We start from the raw sequence: 21,834 nt of genomic DNA, 5'->3' as shown, positions 1-21,834 counted from the left end.
AAGAAAACTTATATTTTCACGAATGCGTAATGTTCTATTTATTTTATGATTTTACAATCATTTTAGGTAAAAACAACTAGCCAGTGGAATAACACTTTTATTTCACTGATAAAACGCGGTATTCCACTACTGATCATAAAATAAATGGTATTATTTTTTTTATATATAAATATTCACAAACCTGCGGTCTTTTATTCTCTGTGACCATTAGCTTACATTTGTCAAACATATCACTGCTCAAAAATCATTTCAGCACGCTGTTAAATGGTAAATGAATTGTGTGAAATCAATTCATTTAATGTCCGGTTGCAAAGAGATGATATCGCAGACAAACTATAGCCTATAGTACGTTGATTTTATCAACCAATCACATTAAATAATAGTTTTACTTATTTTCTTGTCAATGCATTTGGAGTCAATTGTTAAAATCACACCGGGCATGAGCGCTCAATAGGCCTTTGATCTACAAGTTTATTGGGCCCATAAAAAATCAACAACTTTATTTTAACTACAGACATCTTAACACCAATTAGCATTCAAGTCTGTCTGGCCATCATGTCTGAGTAAAAAATACTTTTCTTATACTTGTGGACGCCCGGATTAAGACTTTGTATGGAGTTCAAATTAAAAAAAAAAATATTTGTTGACGGTACACATTACTTGTGTTAATTATATGAAAAAACCCACAAGATTTGTGTTAATGCATTAAAAAGAACACAAGTTTGTGTTAATGCAATGCAAAACAACACAAGTTTTGTGTAGAATAATTTTCACACAAGTACTTGTGTTGAGATCCAACACAAGTTTTTTTTCAGTGTATTATAGCGAGAACTGTCAGCTCTGTATCTAAATCTTATATAATGCCCCTTTAAATTTGACATTGGCTAAAAGCGTCTCGTAATAGTAAGTGCAGCGGGGTCCCACTACGTACACGCAAACAAGCCTCATTAGAGACTTTTGGCAATCGGAATTTTCCCATCCGTATCACGTATCCGTATGGTATATGTGATACGTTGCGTCAATGAAGTTTTAGAGTTTTGGCAGATTTTCGCGTGGCTGAGCTGGAGTAAGTTCTATTACAGCATCACCACCTGTACTGGTCAAATGCCTAGCCTACAATTTCCCGGAGGGAGTAATGTCGCTCGACAGCCGCACGGCTATTAAAACATTTTTAATGTCGAATCTTATTAAAATCTTCGACTTCGACTCGACGTCAATTTTTGGTTTCACTCATGTATCATCGCAGAAAGTTCATACCCCGTTACCATAGAATAAAATAATTCACAGATTTGCAAGGTCCCGCCTCCCTAAAATTAGCACGTAGATCAAACAGCATGCACACAGATGGTAAAAATATGAAAATTCCGAGAAAACCCCATCAAAAATAATGATTAAATTCCAGTCGTTATCACGGTTAAAATCACATCAAATATACACCTTCGTGTTCCAGGATACACATAGATTCATAAAAACGCTATGATACAACATTTCAGCGTCTAAAAGTAGCAAAAAAAGACAGTAAAAAGACGACGATGTTATACGGACCTTAATCGTATGAAAGCTTTTCGATACGAGCTGCCGTAAGCGTGTGCCGTATCACGTATGAGAAATACACACACATTGATGACGTCACACGCAAAATCCATACGGATACGCGATACGGACCAGGAAAGTACGCTTGCCAAAAGTCTCTATTAATTACACAGAGAGCCCAAAGAAAAAAAAAGTTTCCAAAAAGCAGCTTATCCAAATATAGCATGGATATTGATCCCATTTGATAAGAGGGTTCCTCAAAGAATTTCATTTCTATCATATTCACAAGCTGGAAACTAACGCTAATAACAAACAGCAAACTAGCTCGTTCGTTACTATCCTATAGAACAGAGATTCTATACACAGGCACACAGGTGTGCCGAAGATCTTCCTAAGTGTGCCGCGAAATTTTGAACGGCACATTAATTAAATGCGAAAAACCATCTGATCGGCCTTGAATGTCTACCGATAAGTTCATAGCTGTGTATTTCTTTATTTAGTTTGAGTCATTCTATGTGTCTATGACCAGTCTCTGTCTATCATGATTGTATGCCGTCTGACTTAACATGTTTTTATTTTGCAAAAGTCAAATATTTTTCATATATATTTAGACAGGTGTGCCGCTATTTTTTCATGTGTCCGAAGGTGTGATGTTGGCAAAAAAAGGTTGTGAACCACTGCTATAGAAAGGCAGCTTGTAAGAATCTATTTTCAAAGACTTTGATGTGTTATAAACCATAAAAAACCCACTCCCGGTCTGTATTCCCCACAGTAGTGCCTGTATTATATTAATAAATCCATATCTTGTAAATAACGAACAACAAACCAACCACATGTTGACTTCACGTCGTTGCGTTAACAAACCCATTTTAATTCAACCGTCTCAAAATAAATATATTTTTTTCTTCAGGAAACTGTTTTGATGGTAGATCCATGTAAGATGTTGGCTGTTGTGATCCTGGCTCTTTGTTTACCATCTGTGGCAGTTCAGGATGCGTGTTCAATCGGATTATGCAAGTGCGCACATCGTGTTGCTCGCTGTTATAATACAAACCTTACCTACATTCCAAAATTTCCCGATAACACCATAGCAGTCTACTTTAAATATAATTATTTACCCCGTGTTACTCCAACTACAGTTTTAAACATTAGCAACACAAGAATATCAACCGTAAATCTACACCATAATGAAATTGAGAATATTGACGAATTTGTGTTTCAAAATTTATCGCATGTTTACTTATTGGATTTAGCAGATAATCTACTCACTTCAGATTCGTTACGGAATTTATTCTCTAGTTTTCAGAGAAATAGCAATCTATCCAAGATAAGTCTCAGAGGAAATCGCTTAGAATATATTCCACATAATGTTTTCGTTGACTTTAAATCCGCGGAAAAGATAACCTTGAATTTATCTCAGAATAGAATCAAGCTACTTAATATGACAGTGTTTAACGAAATAGAAAAATTGCAAATATTGGACGTTTCGAATAACAAAATATCCACCGTCATACCGGGTGTTAGCCACCATCTGCAACACCTCTCTATTTCTAATAATAGTTTGACTGTTTTACCAAACTTTTGTCTTCGTCGAAACTCCTTTCCAGAGTTAACAACATTGCAACTACAAAGCAACAAGATTGGTAATTTTGTTCCGAAATATTTTAATTGTTTGGAAAAGTTAAAACACCTCTCTATTTCTAATAACAGTTTGGCTGCTTTGCCAAACTTTTGTTATCGTCGAAACCTCTTTCCAGAGATAATGAAATTGCAACTACAACGCAACATAATTGGTACTTTCGTTCCAGAACATCTAAACTGCTTGGAAAAGCTTAAAATCTTGGATGTGAGTTTAAACTACATTGACTCATTAAAAACTGATTATTTTCATTCTTTCAAGTCTCTTAGCTCGTTGTCTATCTCAGAACAGGGTAGAACATTTTATATAGAGGAACGTGCGTTCAACAACAGCAAACTGCTAAGTCTAGACCTATCAAAGAACACATTGACTACTAACCGCCTGCATGAACATGCATTTTGTGGATTGGATCGGTTACTAAAACTAGATCTGTCTAAAAGTAATTTCTTTAAAATGGAGGAAAAACTAAATAAAACGCTAGCCCCTCTGACATCTCTTGAAGTATTGATGCTGTTGGATTGTAATTTACAGAACCTACCTACTGTCACCAGACATTATCATAATCTTACTTATTTAGAAGTTGGCTGGAATCTGATTAAATCCTGGCCAACTGAGTTCTTTGAAAGGAACATTAAATTGACAGAATTAAATGCAGCCCATAATTTAATTCAGACTGTTACAAGTAAAATGCTGCCTGAAGTGTTTATGACAAGATTGAAAAAAATATCTTTAAATGATAATCCGCTCGTATGTAAGTGTGAATTGGTTTGGTTGATTCAGTGGATTCATAGGGAACCATACAAGTTTTGGGGTTATCCTGACGGCTATCGATGTCTGAATATAACAGAGAGAATTTGTTTGAATAACACCGGAGCGTTTATCTCTGTGACAACAGTAACATGTTTTTTTATCTGTGTTATTTTGATCGCTTCTGTTATCAACAAATATATCTGGCATATTAAATATCATATTTATATGTGGAGATACAGACCTAAACAGCTGTTGGATATTGCAGAGAAACACTTTGCTCATGACGCCTTTGTTGCTTACTGTATAGAAGATGGAGACTGGGTTTTACATGATCTTCTACCTATCGTGGAAGAAGGTGAAAACATTAAGTTGTGTATCCACGAAAGAGATTTTCTTGGTGGACAACTGATCATTGATAATATTGTACAACACATGGAAGATAGTCGGAAAGTTCTTGTTATTTTGTCCAATGATTTTGCTAGAAGTAAATGGTGTCAATTTGAAATGAGTTTAGCTCAGAAATTGGTTATAGATACGAGTATAGAGTCTATAGTAGTAGTATTACTAGAGGATATTGAAGCAGTTAATATGAGTAAACCACTGAACGCTCTATTGAAAACTACTACTTATATCAAATGGCAAGATAATGACAACAAAGATATATTTTGGCAAATGTTAAAAACATCGCTGAAACGTCAATATGAATTATAATAAGATTAAAGTACATGAATCTGTTTACCGCAGTCGTTTCATGGTCGGTAGTTCAAACGCTACAAGAACCCCACCCAACCCAATCTGAGACTGTATCCATTCCTCATGTTGGAATGTGAAATGGAATATCACTTGTTAACTGATTTTATACACTAAGAATGTCTTCGGTTTGATATTATTACTATAAGTTTAAGTTCGATCAATCAAAATCATGAATATTTACCAAAACCTGGCAGAAGATGTTAATTCAAACCCTCTTCGCCCAGTCTAGACCAAACACTCAACAAAAATGGGCATGCAAAAGGAGAGAAACGAGACAGAGAGAGAATTGCTATAAATAGACGGTACCGAAATGGTGAAATTTGATGATGGTCTGCCTCCATCTGTGGTCCTATTATTGATATTATTATCCCCCTTTACTTAATTAGCTGAATTTGTATGAATAGCATACTATTATAATTTATATGCATATCCTACGACATATTTAACGTAACTAACATGTACTTTTGTATGTCAACTTTATCAATAAATTACATTATGTTGAATTTATTTTGTTGACAATGCATATATGAAAACTCAAATTCATTGCCATCCTGTCGAGTCAGCCAGGCACACGTGTTATCCCGCACTATAGTACCCTGGTTCAGTTGTTCACACTGGGATATCCGTCTCTCGTGGGCTTCATTGGTTTCCTCCGTGGAACATATTCCGTTTTACTCCACTATACCCCACGGGTGCCTGTAACGTGGACAATATTTCAAAAATAACATTGGGCTTAAGCTATATGACTAAGATGTAATGTCTAAAGTCTGTTACGACCATGTGGTCTGAATCCGATTTCTAATTCAAGGGCAGGTAACTCGTCTGAATACCCTGGGTTTTCAAATTATCTACTCTGGCCTTGATTGTTGCTTGAGTCTACGAACCAATCAAAAACAGTTTAAAAACCAGTCTTGCTAATGAAACGGCCTTCGTTTCGCGTTCGTTTTTATAAGGTTAGATAATCCCATTAATGGCCATTTACTGAATGATTTATGTGAATAATGTTTATGTTTTTAATTCATTTATTTCTAATTTATATAAGTTCTTCATCTGTGAATATACTCTCAAAGCATGTTAAGTGCCCATGACTATTTATCATATCACAACCTGCATAGGTATTTGCATTTCAATATCCCTTACATTTTTTGAAGAGTATATTTATTGTAAGATCAAAAAATGTAGTATGCTTCGATGAATTTAAATATGTATAAAATGTGTATGTTTTACTTTTGTTATAATTATTACTATTCGTTCTTTGTCTGAAACGTTCATAAGCTATTACCATTCTGTTATGTTTATTATTATTGTACATATACTTAGTAATTTAGTATAGAGTAGAAGAGGGATGGTATGGACTAGTAGTGTAGAGTGCCGCGCGTAGACCTCTAGCTGGCCGGTCACCTCTGGCTTGAGGAAGTGGTTTACATTCCAAGTGTGAGCGTATGTGACTTGGAGATAGGGGCGCCTTCTCAACCTCGTTGGTTTACTCCGGTTTCCTCCCACAGAAAAGCCCCCATCTTATAAGATAATAAAGCGGTAGTTCGGTTTAATCGATGAAGGTATTCTCCTCGGTGATACTCAAGTGTAAAGGATGAATTATGTTATTACGAAACCGCCAAATCAAGATACCATTCTCAATAAAACTCTTGAATCTACATATGTAAATATCTGTAATATCTGTCTGGTCTTCATTTATATATAATATAAATATTGTAATTTGGTGTTAATATATAATATAAGTATTGTAACTTGATGTTAATAATTATGCATTTAGCATAATTTGGTCTTCTGTCATTTTTGCTTGGGGATACTGGAGGAGAATTAGGCTACCTTCTGGCTAATTCCTAACCTTGTCTCTTGAAGGGGAGCATTTGCGTTGCCCTTAGTTTACACGATGAGAGTTACTTCCCTTCGCCAACCTCCTTTGCAATTAACGATTTATGGAATTGGTCGATAAAAAATAGCATAATCATCAAGGGCGGATAACTTGAATACGTGTCTCCCCCCATGGGTTAGTGGAATACAACGGAATGAGACTACTGGGGGTACTGAGGATGTATCCAGGGTCGAAGATGTTACACCCATAATTCTTGATAAATACTCCTTGAAGGTTATATCTATTTCGTATGGCCAACTACAAGTTTGGTCAAAGGTCACAAGATGTAAACAGGTCTAGCGCTAATCCAAACCCTAACCCTGGACCTAGCTCTAATGCCTACCTTAACTCTAACCTACAATCACGTGCCTTCGTCTTATTTGCATCCCTGCGACCTTGACGAAATCTTGAATTGGTCTTAAGAATTAGGTCTAGCACTCTTTGAGCGCTCATCCTTTAGATGCTTGCATCTGGTGAACATACACAGCCTTTGATTTAGACACTTGCCTAAAGGTATTGCCTTTAGCTATTACACAGAACCGAACAAATCACAGATCGACTTGAGCTGGTACAGCTGGCTTCTTTCTCAAAGAGTTTTTCCAGCCCATCTAAACCTGCCTGTAGTTGTGCTTTAATACATAACAAAAAACTTGATAGTTTTATACAGTTTTGTTCCGTTTATTCAAAGAGAGCGAGAGAGATGGGGTTTAACGTTCACTCGACACAAACTAGGTCATTTCGGGACTAACATATGGTTTTAATTTTATTTCAATAATTCGCTTGCGCGTAGGGGTCTTTAGCAGTCAGGTACAACCGGGAATTCGAAACCACGCCAGTTGACTCAATGACAGGCCTTATGATACAGCGCGCACGTGCTTACCATTCGGCCATCCAATTCGATATAAGAGTAGGCCGTAGTGCCGCTGTCCGGGCAAAATTTCCCTCATAGCACACTGTATGGCGTATGCCCGGCTTCATTAGCCCAGTTCGGAGCAGGACAGTAGGACGTTAAACCCCATTTCATTTCATTTCTGTTTTTGTTGATATAATATCAGAATCAGTGATGAAAGGTACACGTTCAAAATCGTCGCGTAAAAATGTTCCCGTTTTCTAATTTACTATTAGTGATCTCAATGGTAAAGATAGCAACTATAAACGTCAATGGTCTCAGAAGTTTTTCGAAATATCAAAATTTTGTTGCGAACTGGCGTATTTGTGTACAAGAGACACATTGGGATTACGTGTTTATTGATACTTATAAACATTTTGGGATGGCGACGTTTTTTATTCGATTTCGAATAACGGCTTTAAAGGACGTGCAATATTTATTTCTAAACATTTTGTACCAAAATGTCAGTTTGTTTCCAGTGATGATGGCGGTCGTCTCGCCAGATAAATGAAAATGGCGTAGTATTTGATTTATTGTGTGTTTATTCACCAAACAATCAACAGGACAGGAAATCGTTTTATGACAAAGTTTTAACCATGATATTATCATCTGAAAATGTTTTAGTGTGTGAAGACTTCAATGATGTGATGGAACTGCATCTTGGCCGGTCTAGTAACATGTCTGCTTTCAATCTGACAAACAAATTGCTGTCAACTTTTACTTGTGATAATAATCTGTTTGATATTTGGAGGAGGAAGAATCCCGAGAAACAAGTATTTACCAGACGCCAGTTTGTTCAAGGTGACCTCAAACAATCGCGGATTGAGTTTGTATTTCTGAGTAAGTGTTTATTATCTTATTGTACATAATACATTTACATCTCACACTGGACAAGGGCAGCTGTCTAGTCGTTCGGATGGGACGAAAAACCGAGGTCCCGTGTACATATTAGCGTGTACGTAAAAGATCCCTTGGCAGTTGGAATTCGATATAAGAGTAGGCCGTAGCGCCGCTGCCCGGGCAAAATTGTCCTCATAGCACACTACATGGCGTATGCCCGTCTTCATTAGTCCAGTTTAGGAGCATAACAGTAGGACGTTAAACCCCATTTCATTTCATTTCATATCTCACACTGGTCTAAGTGATCATAGCTATGTAACTGTGATTTTAAATATTGATGGTTGTGATAAGGGACCGGGTCCTTGGGTTTTTCAATAATCTTTACCTACAAGACTTGGAGTACTGCCAATTAATTAGAAAAACAGTTACTGATTTTCAGCAATGTCCTTTAGCAGTGGGAGGAAACCGACGGACCCGGAGAAAACCCATGAGGTTGGACAGGCGACTCTACTACTTGTCACGTACAACCGGGGAATCGAAACTTAAGGGATAGAGTACGCAACCATCGATGGGGTTTGTAACGTTGAAAATGGGCCTTTGTCTGTAAATAGACACATATTTAACCCTGCACAACACCAACAAAGAAAATGAAAGTCAATGACATGACAAAAAAGCATTCTGTACACAGATATCCATCTACTTCATTCCTCGAGAATAGATCTCTGTCCTAAATGGCCGCCATATCCAAAAATTAGTATATTGTTTTGTAATGCGGTTATACTCCGTTTTACTTCTGTCATACACACAAAGACTAAATAAACTTCTTTCAATTCAACAAAGTTCCCGAAGTATACTTCGTGTTTTCGACTAAAATCGTCGATTTAGTACTTAAAATGTCGGTCAACTAGCTTAGTGTCTGTTCTCGGGCGAAGCTAACTGTAGACAGACAGCTTAAGTTTAGTATGGACAAAAAGAAAACTAATGGAAAACCATTTGATTAAAAAAATACGTTCCTCGATTTAACAGTCAATAAAACTAAATAAAAAATATGTCCAGTTAAAAAAAATCAATACAGTATAATTATTTAGTTATATAAATAAAAAATATGTCCAGTTTAAAAAAATCAGTATGTTAGATAAAGTATACACTTTTAAATATTGTTACCTTATAGTTGCTCTATATTTTGAGTAGTATATAACAGAAAATAAAGTCATTATTATTATCATACAAAAATTTAACATAAAAATAATTAAGCGATGTTAGTTTTCATGATGTTTGAAAGCAATCAATTAAATCAACCTCACACTTTGGTCACCCTTCTTGCCTGAAAATAAAAACAGAAGATGTTAGTTGAGTTTAAAAAGAAACATACGTTTAGATATTTAATGTAAATATTGCGACAATACTATATACCGGAAAACACCGAAAACAACCGGAAAACTAACGGAAAACACCATGTTATAAACACTAAATACCGGAAAATGCCCTAAATAGGTAACCCGGAGCCTGGTCCTCAGTGTGCCTATGTTAGGGTTAGGGTTAGTTTCCGGTTTATAGTATAGCCCTTCTCCGGGTTACCTATTTTGGGCGTTTTCCGGTATTTAGTGTGTTTTTCGGTATTTAGTGTTTTTTCCGGTATTTAGTGTTTTTCCGGTGCTTTCCAGTATTCAGTATAACATGGTGTTTTCCGGTGTTTTCGTGTATAATGTAGCCCTAGATTTTGTTATATCTAAGTAACAATACGCCTTTGACATTTGTGGCTAAAATATCAACAAAGAGTGAGAGAGAGAGGGGGGTGGGGTAACCGTCCACTCGACACACACTAGGTCACTGCGGGACCATCATATGGTTCAATTTTCATTTGAATAATTCATTCGCGCGTAGGAGTCTTTAGCAGTTGGGAGGAAATCAGAGGACCTCTTGCCTTATAGCGAGCAGATTAATGAAATTACAAATGGACATATGTTTGTAAATACAGAACCGAATTGAACCATGCACTGATATTTCTATTAGCGGTTCATCGTTCACTCGTTCACATTATTTTAGTTTACAAATTACTGCTATTGCTTAAAATGGACTAAGGGGGATGGGGGGGGGGGGTGACAGCGCCAATATAACAATAGTCTAACCACGCCAATATTCTAACTTTATTTATGAAGAAACACCGCCCCAATTCTGCACCGACAGGGCTAATGAAGACATGCAGTGTGTTATGAAGTCAGTTTTACCAGCCTTCGTTTAGTCTACTTTACGATGTATACACGGGTAAATATTTTTTTTCGTCCGATCCCAAAGACTAGACACCCAATCTAATTAAAATACAGATCTATATTTCGTTTCGTTTTTTTTTATCCTTTCGATCGCCTCTACTACATGGAGATCTGACCAGTTGTTATGGGGGTCGCGTCAGGGGTCATACGAGCGGCTTTTGACCTATGGCGTCAGACATTGATTAATCAATCGGCGTTGACATGTCTAGTGGTTTTCCCACAATTCCGTGCAGAGCACGCCAAGAACTCGCAGTAACAGAGAGTTTCATCGGCTAATTCCTCACATCAACTAGAACGTCTGTTATATAACAACTCATCCAGAACCTAGTGTAGTGTAAAACAAAATTTTCAACTATAAAAAACGAAACGAAATAGGATCTGTGTTTTAATCAGAATGGGATTGAACCGCGTATCTTCTGGCGTGGCTAACTCCTATTATTTGAAAGCAAAGGGCCTAGCTAAAGTCTAGAAAGAATCAGCTCACCAAGTTTCTTTTTTGTCGACGGGTAAATAAACTGATAATCTGATTAAACCACAGATCCTATTTCGTTTCGTTTTTTATAGTACAAAATTTCGTTTTACTTGTTATCATTGACGTGTTCTGAATGGTGTGGGGAATTAGCCAATGAATCGGTCTGTTACGGCGAGCTTTAGGTGTGTTTTGCACGGAACTGTGGGCAATCCACTAGTAACATCAATGCTGATTCGTTAATCAAATGTCTGACATCATAGGGTCAAAAGCCGCTCGTATGACCTCTGACGCCACATATCGCTACAACCGGTCAGATCTTCATGTAGTGTAGGCCATCAAAAGTATAAAAAAAACGAAACGAAATATAGATCTGTATTCTAATCAGATTGATAAACTGACCCCTCATTGTTGCTTTGGTTGTTGTACATCATCTCCACATTTTCCTGATCAAGTCTCATGAATCTAGACACGTCACCTAAGATGTAAAACAAAAAGTTCAAATAATTAACAGCTTAACAATACTGATCAACAGAGGTACAGAGGGGTACCCAGAGATAACTCTGCGCCCCCTCCGAAAAACACAACCACATTATTTACACAGTAACCCATACTTTTTGAATGTAAGCTGTGTTTGTATGGACATTTGTATCATACACCTTGTATCCGTCTACTGTTCCAATAGAAAAAATAAGGTTTATTTCAATTCAGAATGGATGACTAAATGAATCGGGGTTTAACATCCTACTTTTCTGCGCCGTATTAATTTGTTTGCGTTTATTACGTGTGTCAATTGCTAAATGCGACCCTGTCAAAATATGCCAAATCAAAAGATGCCAAATATAGTCAACCCAGTCAAAATATGCCAAATATAGTCAACCCAGTCAAAATATGCCGAATATAGTCAAAATCCAGTCAAAATTATATATAAATCAAAATATGTCAAAAGTGCCAATTTAATTTTATCTCTAAATTTGCAATATTTCCTAAACAATGGTGAAGAGAATGTACATCCACTTACTTCTGCGTCGCCTCAAGAAGCACGCGACGGCAACGCCAAACAGAACGAGGAGGAACACCACAACACTTACAATGGCAGGAAGCATACGAAACAAATGGCTGTTAGGTCGAGCTGTTCCTACATCTGACGAATCTGAAAAAAATAAACCTCTTAATTCTAGACAATCATATATTTTAACCTTTTCAAGCATTTGGTAGTAGTAGTAGTAGTAGTAGTAGTAACTCACCTGGACAATCTACTCTGATGTCCTTCTGTTTAACTTTTGCGTCTTTAAGGATGAGTTGACAGGTGTACGGTACATTTAAATCATTTCTATGTGCCTTCATCAAATTCAACTCAATCTTTTCTCCGTAAATTCCTGGATGATCTATAACATAAATTTAAACATACTAAATATAGCCTGCCTATCTGCCTGTCTCTTGCCCCCTCCCCCATCCCCCCAACTCTTTCCGCTGTCAACCTAACCCTCTCTCTATAAGATGCTGACACAAGCTGCTCTAGCCCTGTCTAGTCTATATGTTTGTACCCCCCCCCCTCTCTCTCTCGACCTACCTTGTTTGATGACCGTTCTTTTGAAAGTGACTCTTCCTTGAAAAACAGAATATGTTGTGAAGTTGTTATGTTTCTCGATCCATTGGCCAATTACTACATCCTGTGAAAAAAAAACCCGAAATATTGAAAATTTTGTGCTTTTTGAACTTTCGTCCATATCTCTATTGAAGGCATGCTTACAAAATGTGTCCTCATGGATACAATAAACTAATAATTTTATTGGCCTAGTTTCGACTTGGGGATTCTGCAAAATATTCAGCGACTTTCAGTAAACGTGGAAATAAAAGAAATCGCAGCGTTTTCCCCCTGGTGAAATCGCAGTAAATTGAACGGTCACATTACATTTGCATTAACGCGACTATTTCGCGGACCTTGGACTTTTACCTCTGTTTTAATCAGAATTAACCTTGACGACGAGTCTGCTTGATATTCCCATAGTAACGAGATATCTTCACCTTCCTTGCCATTCACACAGCCATTATCACTAGGAGATGTCCAGATGAACTGTTCACCTGTTGAAAACATGAAAAAATGACAAGAAATGATGGTAGTTAGGATCTGAGTAAAACTATAATTTGTGCATAATAATTTGTGGTTTGATTTCCCTGGGAAGACGGGTGAAAGGAAAGTTTCCTTGCCAACTAACACAGCCTGTATCACATGACTTTGGCATTAGAAGTATTGCATCGTCATGGTTTATATCTCATCTGACTGATCGTGTGCAATCTGTTCATGATATATCAGTTCTACATGAAGGTGTACCACAAGGATCGGTTCTTGACCCCGTATTATTCAGTTTGTACACCAGAGAACTTGGTAAAATCCTCTCTGATAACGATCCATCTCATCACTTCTACGCTGAAGATACGCAGTTCCATCGTCATTTTGAACCCAGTAACTACGCTATAGCACTAACTAATATTGAAAACATGCATGCCTACTCATATGCTAAAATTCAACACCTCAAAAACCGAAACCATGCTAGTTGGAAATAACAGTAAAATGGCGAATGTTCAGCATTCATCCATCCGTATTGGAGAATCACAGATTGATTTATCGAAAAAAGTGAAAAATCTCGGCGTCCACCTGGATTCAAATTTATCAATGCAACAACATATCACTAACATTAATCGCATGTGTCACTTTCACCTCCGTAACATAGGATCCATAAGAAATCTGATCTCAAGAGACACTGCTCGCCACATTGTGCGATCCCTTGTGCTCTCAAGATTAGGTTATTGTAACAGTCTGTTGGGTAATTTGCCCAAAGAACAAATCAACAGACTGCAACGGACTATGAACACGACAGCGAGAACCTGCACATATAAATCCAGTACTTAGAGAACTTCACTGGCTCATAGTGGAGGCCCGTGTGAAATTTAAAATCCCCTTACTCACATATCAGTGTTTTCACCAAATCACACCAAGTTATCAATCGGAACTTGTTTAAAAATATCATCCTAGCTGAACACTACGATCGGCTAACCAAAACTTAGTTTGTGGCCAAAAAGTCAAATTAAGATTATCTGGACAGCGATCTTTCCAGTATAACTCAGCAACATTTTGGAATAAACTACCATCAGAAATTAAAGATGCAACAACCGTATTACAATTCAAGAGTTTATTAAAACACACCTGTTTAAAGAATACTATGAGAAATAAAACTGTTATAGCACATAAACCATAATCATTAGACTTTTTGTAGCGCTATGAGCATATACTTAGTGTATGTGGAGTTTATCGCGTTAAACTAACGTGACCAAGACGTTTATCTTCCCAGAGCCTACGATCAGATCATTTAAGTTACGGTCACCAAAACAAACAATTATGTATTTGTTATAATTGTTAACTTATGTTTATTAAATTTACTCAAACCATAAATGTAATTAAATATAATTTAAATTATTGGGCGTTTAAACTACCAAATATATCAAACACTGTAACTATTTTTAATAACTGTATTGCCAAACTCATCATGATATGATTATAATGATTTTAATGTCACTCTGACTTAACCTAACGTTTTTATATCATTAGAATAACAAAAAAATGTAATTAAATATAATTTAAATTATTGGGCGTTTAAACTACCAAATATATCAAACACTGTAACTATTTTTAATAACTGTATTGCCAAACTCATCATGATATGATTATAATGATTTTAATGTCACTCTGACTTAACCTAACGTTTTTATATCATTAGAATAACAAAAAACTAACTCCAAGTAGACTTATATTCCTATAAAAACTTTAAAGTAACTTTTTTTCACCTGTCTATACAGTTCATTAGTTAACGATATATATTTCACCCATGATATGTCTCTCTTGTCTGCCATATCACCTTAGGTGGAAGTGGACGTAAAACTCTAGAAACGAACGAACGAATGATATGTCTCATTTGTACATTAGGTATTTGCTTGAAAACGACTTGTGAAATCTTGCAGTATAATAAACCAAGAGATTGTATCCATAATAAGTGTTCCAGTATTATATCACTATATTATAGTAGAGAAAAGCAGGGTTTGAATTCCCTGGGAATACAGGATGCAAGTAGGGTTTGATTTCTTTGGGACGGAATAAAAGTAGGGCTTTAAGATGGTTATTTAGGAGATTACCAACTTGTGTGAATTATTTACTTTCGTATATATGGATATAGAAAGGGAAAATCTCGCCGAATAATTCAAAGAACCCTTAGATCGAACCCGGAACCTCCTGGTTCACTAGCTGGGCCGCCATAGCGTATGTAATAGATCTCACAAATCCAGAGAATAGCAATGCCAAGGTCGCTAGTTTTTCAATTAAAACACTCCCAATGGTTCTTTTCAAGCCGTGGTCTCCCTTAGCAATGAATCACGTCTAGCCGTTCTGATGGGAGTAAAAAAAGAGGTCCCATTTACACATTAACATAAACATAATCCTTGACAGCTGGAATTCGAAATAAGAGTAAGTCGTGGTCTGTCTTCTTTGGCCCGGTCTACGTAGAAAAGTAGGACGTTAAACCCCATTTCATTTCATATTATCTCGATATACACCCACACTATTTCATTCCCAGAGAATTAAAATAATATGCATGTGTTAATAACTTAATGGGAGAGAGAGTGAGAGAGAAATGGGGTTTAACGTCCACTCGACACAAACTAGGTCATTTCGGGACTAACCAACGGTTCAAATTTATTTCAATAATTCGCTTGCGCGTAGGGGTCTTTAGCAGTGGGAGGACCCGGAGAAAACCAACGAGGTTGGACAGGCGACCCTACTCCTACTCCATTCGGCCATCCATGTAGCACCATAAATCTTTTGTCTGACGTGGAGAGCGTCTATGGGAAACCGGTCGCCACATCCTACGTATGACCCATGCATCTTTTCTTACTACATATTTCTGTAGCCTTGTGATCGTCTAGGATTTGTCTCTAGCTGTCTTTACTTCTGCTTCACGTTGTGTATTTACTTCCTCCAGTTTCTTAAGATGTTTGTCTTACCAGGAATAATAATGCATAGTTCGCTTCTACATTTTATATAGCATATAACTGAATACAGGTATACAAGCATAGCACAAATTACAATACTATATAGCTAAAACCACTTCTCCACCCTATCCAGCCTCTCGGCTGTCTAGGAACTCAGATGTACCCTCGATCTCTGGAATCTAATGCAAGTCTGACTTACAGGGTTCCCCGGTTTCTTTTAAAGGTAAGTGAATATCATGCACGATAACGCGTGATCATGGCCCTGAACTTGTGTAATTAACAAAATGATTGGTTACTTTAAATCAAATAGAATAATTCCACTCACGTGTAATTCTGGTGGTAAATGAGTGACATATGTTTTCGATAAATAGCTCTTTTTTATGTGTCACCTGTCAATTACAGACTAAGTTGATTTAAGTATTTTAAGTACATATCACATATTATGCGAATATGTTATTTCTCGAGCAAAAATTCTACTAAAAGTATTACATCCAACCCCGCTAATAACTTAATGGGGCATTAGGTGAGATTAAATAAATGTAAGTCATTTAATAAATATAGTTAGGTTACGGTAATGATGATTGACTGACTACAAAAGAAAATCTTTACAAAGTGCTTATTTTTATATTAAAGATACATTAAGTAAGATTAGATAAAGAGCTGGCAGTTCTCGCTATAATAGTTTAAATATAGATAATGAAAACAGAATATGCTGAAAATTTACTCTGAACCGATTCAATTTAGGCTAGCCTCGATCGTCATTACTATCTTTTGTATGATAACCAAGTCTCGATTATCCATTTTTACGTCAAATGATCCATCACAAAACGTATTCAAATCCAGTAAATATCGCAGGCTAATGACGGCATCGAGGGTTGATTATTGTCTTGATCAGTTAAGTAATGTCTAATTAATATTTTAGATAGCATCTAGGGTCTAGAGAAAGACCCCCAATAGGCAGATTTAGCTCTTGCATAATGCATGTTTAATATGTAAAATATTACACACACTAAATTCATTTCACGGAAATTATAAATAATATCCATGTATTAATAATTCAATATGTAAAATATTTGTTACCTACCATTGGTCATTATTGCACGAACTAACAGTAAAATCAGAATCGTCGCCATTCTTTTTTTTTAGTAAATCAGGTTGATGATGCACTCGTTTTTGACTTCTTTATCTATAAGTATAAATATTTTAAAATGTATTATGTAAGAATATATATTTTAAACTTCAAAGTAGGCCGATTGAGAACTAAATATGGAGCTATTTTGCAGACACCCCGATCATTGGAGGAGGTCCATAAAGTAGGTTATACTGGAGATAAATAATGAAATTTGTTACTAAAAATAGATACACCTTGGCGTTAGAATTAACTATTTCTATTTTATAGAGAATAGGCAAAGGCTTGGTGAGGAGGTCGTTATATATTTGAATTAACGATTTCCATTTTATGGAGAATAGGCAGAGGCTAGATGAGAAGGTATATTTATTACCGCGTTGTATACAGATCATATGTGGGTTGTCAATTACACGTGATTAAATCTTTAATATAACACAGCGAGTACTTGTTTAAACAAATTTTTTGTATAGTTGAAAATTCAATATCATATATTATCAAAACCAGTTCAATAAGTTCAATGCATCTAAATAATCGTTCGTATTTTATAATATAGTAAATTTGATGAAGTTACGGAACCCTTTGTCACATACATGCACTAACCTACATACGATTGTTACGAATTATCGACCCATATCGTTGTTAAGTGCCGTCTGTAAATTACTTGAAAAAGAAGTTTATAAACATATCCAAAATTATTGTCATTGTAACAATCTACTAAATTCCCGCCAGTTTGGCGTTAGACCTCAATATTTCCGACTGAACACCAACCTTACTGCTTTATTTCGGGGAGTTCCCCAGGGTTCTGTATTGTGTCCGTTCTGGTTTCTTGTATATATAAACTATAATTGTTATAAAATTAATTATAACAATCCACTACACTTTTATACAGATAAGTTAACAGAGCTCTACACGATAACATATAATTACAAACTACGTAACGATGGTGATATCCCTGTTCCTTTTTGTAAATTCATATTATATAAAAAAAAAAAACAATTATCCTCAAACTGTAAAAAAAAATTGGAACAACTTAATTACTCGCATCTGTTAAAACAATTCCTGCTATAAACCAATCCAAATTATACTGTACTAACACTGACACTTTAGCGCCCAGTTTGTTTGTTCAAAACGGAAACAGGAAAGAACATGTCATGCATACCAGAATGCGTTTCTCAGATTCCCATAAAGTTAAATGGATTAATAGACCTAAGTGTAATTGGATATCCAACCGAAACCGCCAATCATTTCCTTACATAATGGGGGTGGGGGCTGCTTTTGTCTAGCGTAAAGGCGAAAATATACCTAATTATGTTCTAAAATCATCTTCTATGTTATTCAAATAACAAGGGACGAGGCAATGTAAAACAAAATGCTCCATTTTAGACCACGTCCGGCTCCAACATGTCAAAAGTAGCGGGATTGACAAGAAAAGTGTTTCCTAGTGGTTTGGAAGGGGTCAAAAACCTCGGACCACCGTTTGCTCATTGACAGTTTGAATTTGCCGAAGAGTAGGCGGGATAGCCGCTGAGAGGGCAAAACTATCCAGGGGCTATGCATTGACGCGCTTTACGTCGTGGCTTTAGAATTGATGTGCCCTATTCAGTTCTTGTGCCCCCTTTCCAAAACAATATCTCAGGATTTCAATTATTTTCTCATATAGTGTCAGACATACATATTTCAGATATGCTAATACGTGATATGCTAAAATCGTTGGCCATGACACAAATATGCCAACACACCGCTACCTGTACCCAAATCAACTATAGAGATAGGCCTATTCAATATTGAAACTGAAATTCTTCCTTATTAGTAGCTCTATTTACACGGGCATATCAACTTATTCATCAGTTATCATTAAAGACAGATAGCTGTATTTCTGGCGAGTATCAACCTGTTTTAAGGCACCGAATATCTATTGTTTTATGAACAATATAATAGTTGTTTATATGGCCAACAGAAAGTAGTATACATGTATATGATATTTTTATTTATACGAGTGATCTAACGTATAAACCTTAACTATTACAGCAGATGACACAACACGCGCATGCTTATGGTATCTACATTTAGAATAATAGGTTAAAATCTACAGCATATTGTAGACATTAGAAAATGGCGAGTGAATCACATTGGCTTACTAAACAAAACCCGTCTAATTACGAATTACATGGCATTGAATAATAGCCCTCGGTGTAATTGTGGATATCCAACTGAAACCGCCAGCCATTTCCTTTTACAATGTAAACAATCCATTATTAAGTCTACTTGGAAAAGTCTTTGAAAGACTAATTTACAAAGATATACACATTTGTTTTATTAACTAATCATCTATTCAGGCGGTTACAATCGGGTTTTAGAATAAACGACTGTACCACTTATCAATTAATTGACATGTATGTTTATATTTCTTCAGCTCTCGATAACGGTAAAGAAATAAAAACCATCTTTTGTGATATTAACAAAGCATTCGACCGTGTGTGGCATAAGGGTTTGATTCACAAACTGAGTCGTATCGGTATCCGAGGTAAAGGGTTACCTCATATTAGATTATTTGTCGACTAGAAAACAATCAGTAGTTCTTAAAGGCGAAAGTTCTAATTTAAATAATATAGCCACGGGTGTTCCCCAGGAATCGTTTTTGGGTCCACTTTCCTTATTTATATCAATTATGTTACTGAAAATATCAATTCTAATATATAGAGAATCTCCTACCAGTCTTTTTTGATATCAAACAATATCAACACAAGTTGATAAAGTAACAAAAAACGAGGCTCTGCCGAGTATTTTTTTACTTTATCAACGAGTGTTTCCATCAAGGTCAATTGAATAACAATAGTTCATTTTTAATAAAAAAAAATACTTTTAATAAGAAATGAACTATTCTTTGAAAATAAAAAAAGTAGTTCCTTTTCAACTGATCAATCAAATTCATATAAAACGATATCTCCTAAGGAGATTATGAAATATATCACACAAGCGATATCTACTGTAGAATGTATTATTGGGTGATAAACGTTTATTTGCAGACGATACGTCGTTGTATCTAACACCTGAAAACCTAGGCGAATGTGAAAATGTATTAAATTAAGTTTAAAATTTGATTAAAAACTAGTCGACTAAATGGAAAGTAATATTTAACCCCCGGAAACAGTTTCAATGACATTCTCTAGAAAACAATTCCAAACCTCTTTTGAATTAAATTTTAACAACATAAATATTCAGGAGTCGATATACCACAGACATCTTGGTCTTATTTTACAAAGTAATTGTCAGTGGGACAACCATATTGAATATGTAATATCTAAAGTTAAACGCTCTATTGACTGTCTCCGTGGCTTAAAATATCGTATTTCTCGTAAGTCTCTACAAATTATTTACAATGCATTCATCTCACACTTATTTGACTATGCTGACGTCGTTTGGGACATGTGTAACAAATTTGAGTCCTTAAAATTAGAAAATTTCCATTTAGATGCACTGAGAACAATAACAGGTCTTGTTCGCGGCACTTCCCATATCGTACTCTACTATGAATCTGGATATAACCCACTATCAACAAGACGTATAAGGCACAAGATCATTCTAATGTATAAAATGGTCAATAAAATGGCTTCTCCCTTTTTAAGCCTTCTGTACCACCTACAATTTCTGATGTAAATCCTTACCCTGTTCGAAATAACAATGAATTGGAACATATTGCTGCTAACACTAATTATTATAAAAACTCCTTCTTACCTTCAACTGTTGAACTTTGGAACAGCCTTTCTCGTCACATTCAAAACTATTCAAAATTTCAAAATTAAATTAAGTGCGAATGACCATAAAATACCCGAATATTATAACTATGGTGAACGTAAATTTCAGATTATCCATTCTAGACTTCGTAACTGTAAAAGTGCTCTAAATTTCCATCGATTTTTAATGCATATTTCTGATAATCCGACATGCAGATGTGGTCATATCCAAGAAAAGAGCGATCACTATTTTCTGCAAAGCCCCAATTATGCCACTCAGCATATCACAACATTAAATACCCTTCCACTTAAATCCAAACACTCAAAAGCTTTTCTTTATGGGGATCCCAACGAAAGTATCTCGTACAACGAAGTTATTTTAAACTAACTAAACGCTTTGAATAAATAAGAATTACCAGGTGATGGTGATTGATGATTAATGTTAATGAAATTTATAATTTACATGGAGAGGAATTTATATAAGCTTCGGCTTGTTTTCTAATCCATTACATCAGTGTTGTAAATAATCTTTATGTACTTGAATAAAAGTAATGTTTAAACCAAAGTAATTGTATCCATTGTCCCTTTTCCTCTGATTAATGCGCATACACCCTATTTTGGAGCAATTTGTCTAATCATCTAACCGAAATGTTCATTCATATATAACAGATATTGACACACTATTTTTTTTACATCGGGAACAAATTATAAAACAGTTACATAAACTGCATTAAGATAACCTTTCCGCCCTTCTTTCCCGTCAGCGGCTGAACTAGGATGATCCCATTAGCCGGTCTCTGCCCCTCTCGTCACCTCCCCGCTCGTCTTTCGTCTGCGTCTCTTTAATTACACCATACACAGGGTCTTATATACCCTCGTATAGATAACTGTGCAAATTCTATTTAATCA

General features: G+C 35.9%; 1 protein-coding gene and 1 long non-coding RNA gene across 3 annotated transcripts in view; one reads left to right on the top strand and one right to left on the bottom strand.

Annotated features, from left to right (window-relative positions):
• The first annotated feature begins 2,455 nt into the window (after positions 1-2,455).
• LOC126824014 (toll-like receptor 3) lies at positions 2,456-6,356 on the top strand. Its single transcript, XM_056101896.1, has one exon. The coding sequence runs from the start codon at positions 2,456-2,458 to the stop codon at positions 4,631-4,633; it is 2,178 nt and encodes a 725-aa protein (XP_055957871.1). The 3' UTR covers positions 4,634-6,356.
• Positions 6,357-7,205: 849 nt separating this feature from the next.
• Positions 7,206-21,834, bottom strand: part of LOC126824118 (uncharacterized) — a 46,437-nt gene continuing 31,808 nt past the window's right edge. For both annotated transcript variants that reach the window (XR_008788541.1, XR_007681458.2), the window contains exons 2-8: positions 17,147-17,248; positions 12,977-13,104; positions 12,593-12,692; positions 12,267-12,407; positions 12,041-12,172; positions 11,422-11,497; positions 7,206-9,604 (exon numbers count right to left, since the gene is read on the bottom strand). This is a non-coding gene — a long non-coding RNA (uncharacterized LOC126824118). The remainder of the gene's footprint in view (positions 9,605-11,421; positions 11,498-12,040; positions 12,173-12,266; positions 12,408-12,592; positions 12,693-12,976; positions 13,105-17,146; positions 17,249-21,834) is intronic.

The sequence above is a fragment of the Patella vulgata genome, chromosome 6, assembly GCF_932274485.2.
Source record: "Patella vulgata chromosome 6, xgPatVulg1.2, whole genome shotgun sequence".
In the NCBI taxonomy this organism is placed as follows: domain Eukaryota; kingdom Metazoa; phylum Mollusca; class Gastropoda; family Patellidae; genus Patella; species Patella vulgata.
The sequence above is the reverse complement of the archived record's forward strand: the minus strand, read 5'-3'. Positions and strand labels throughout refer to the sequence as shown.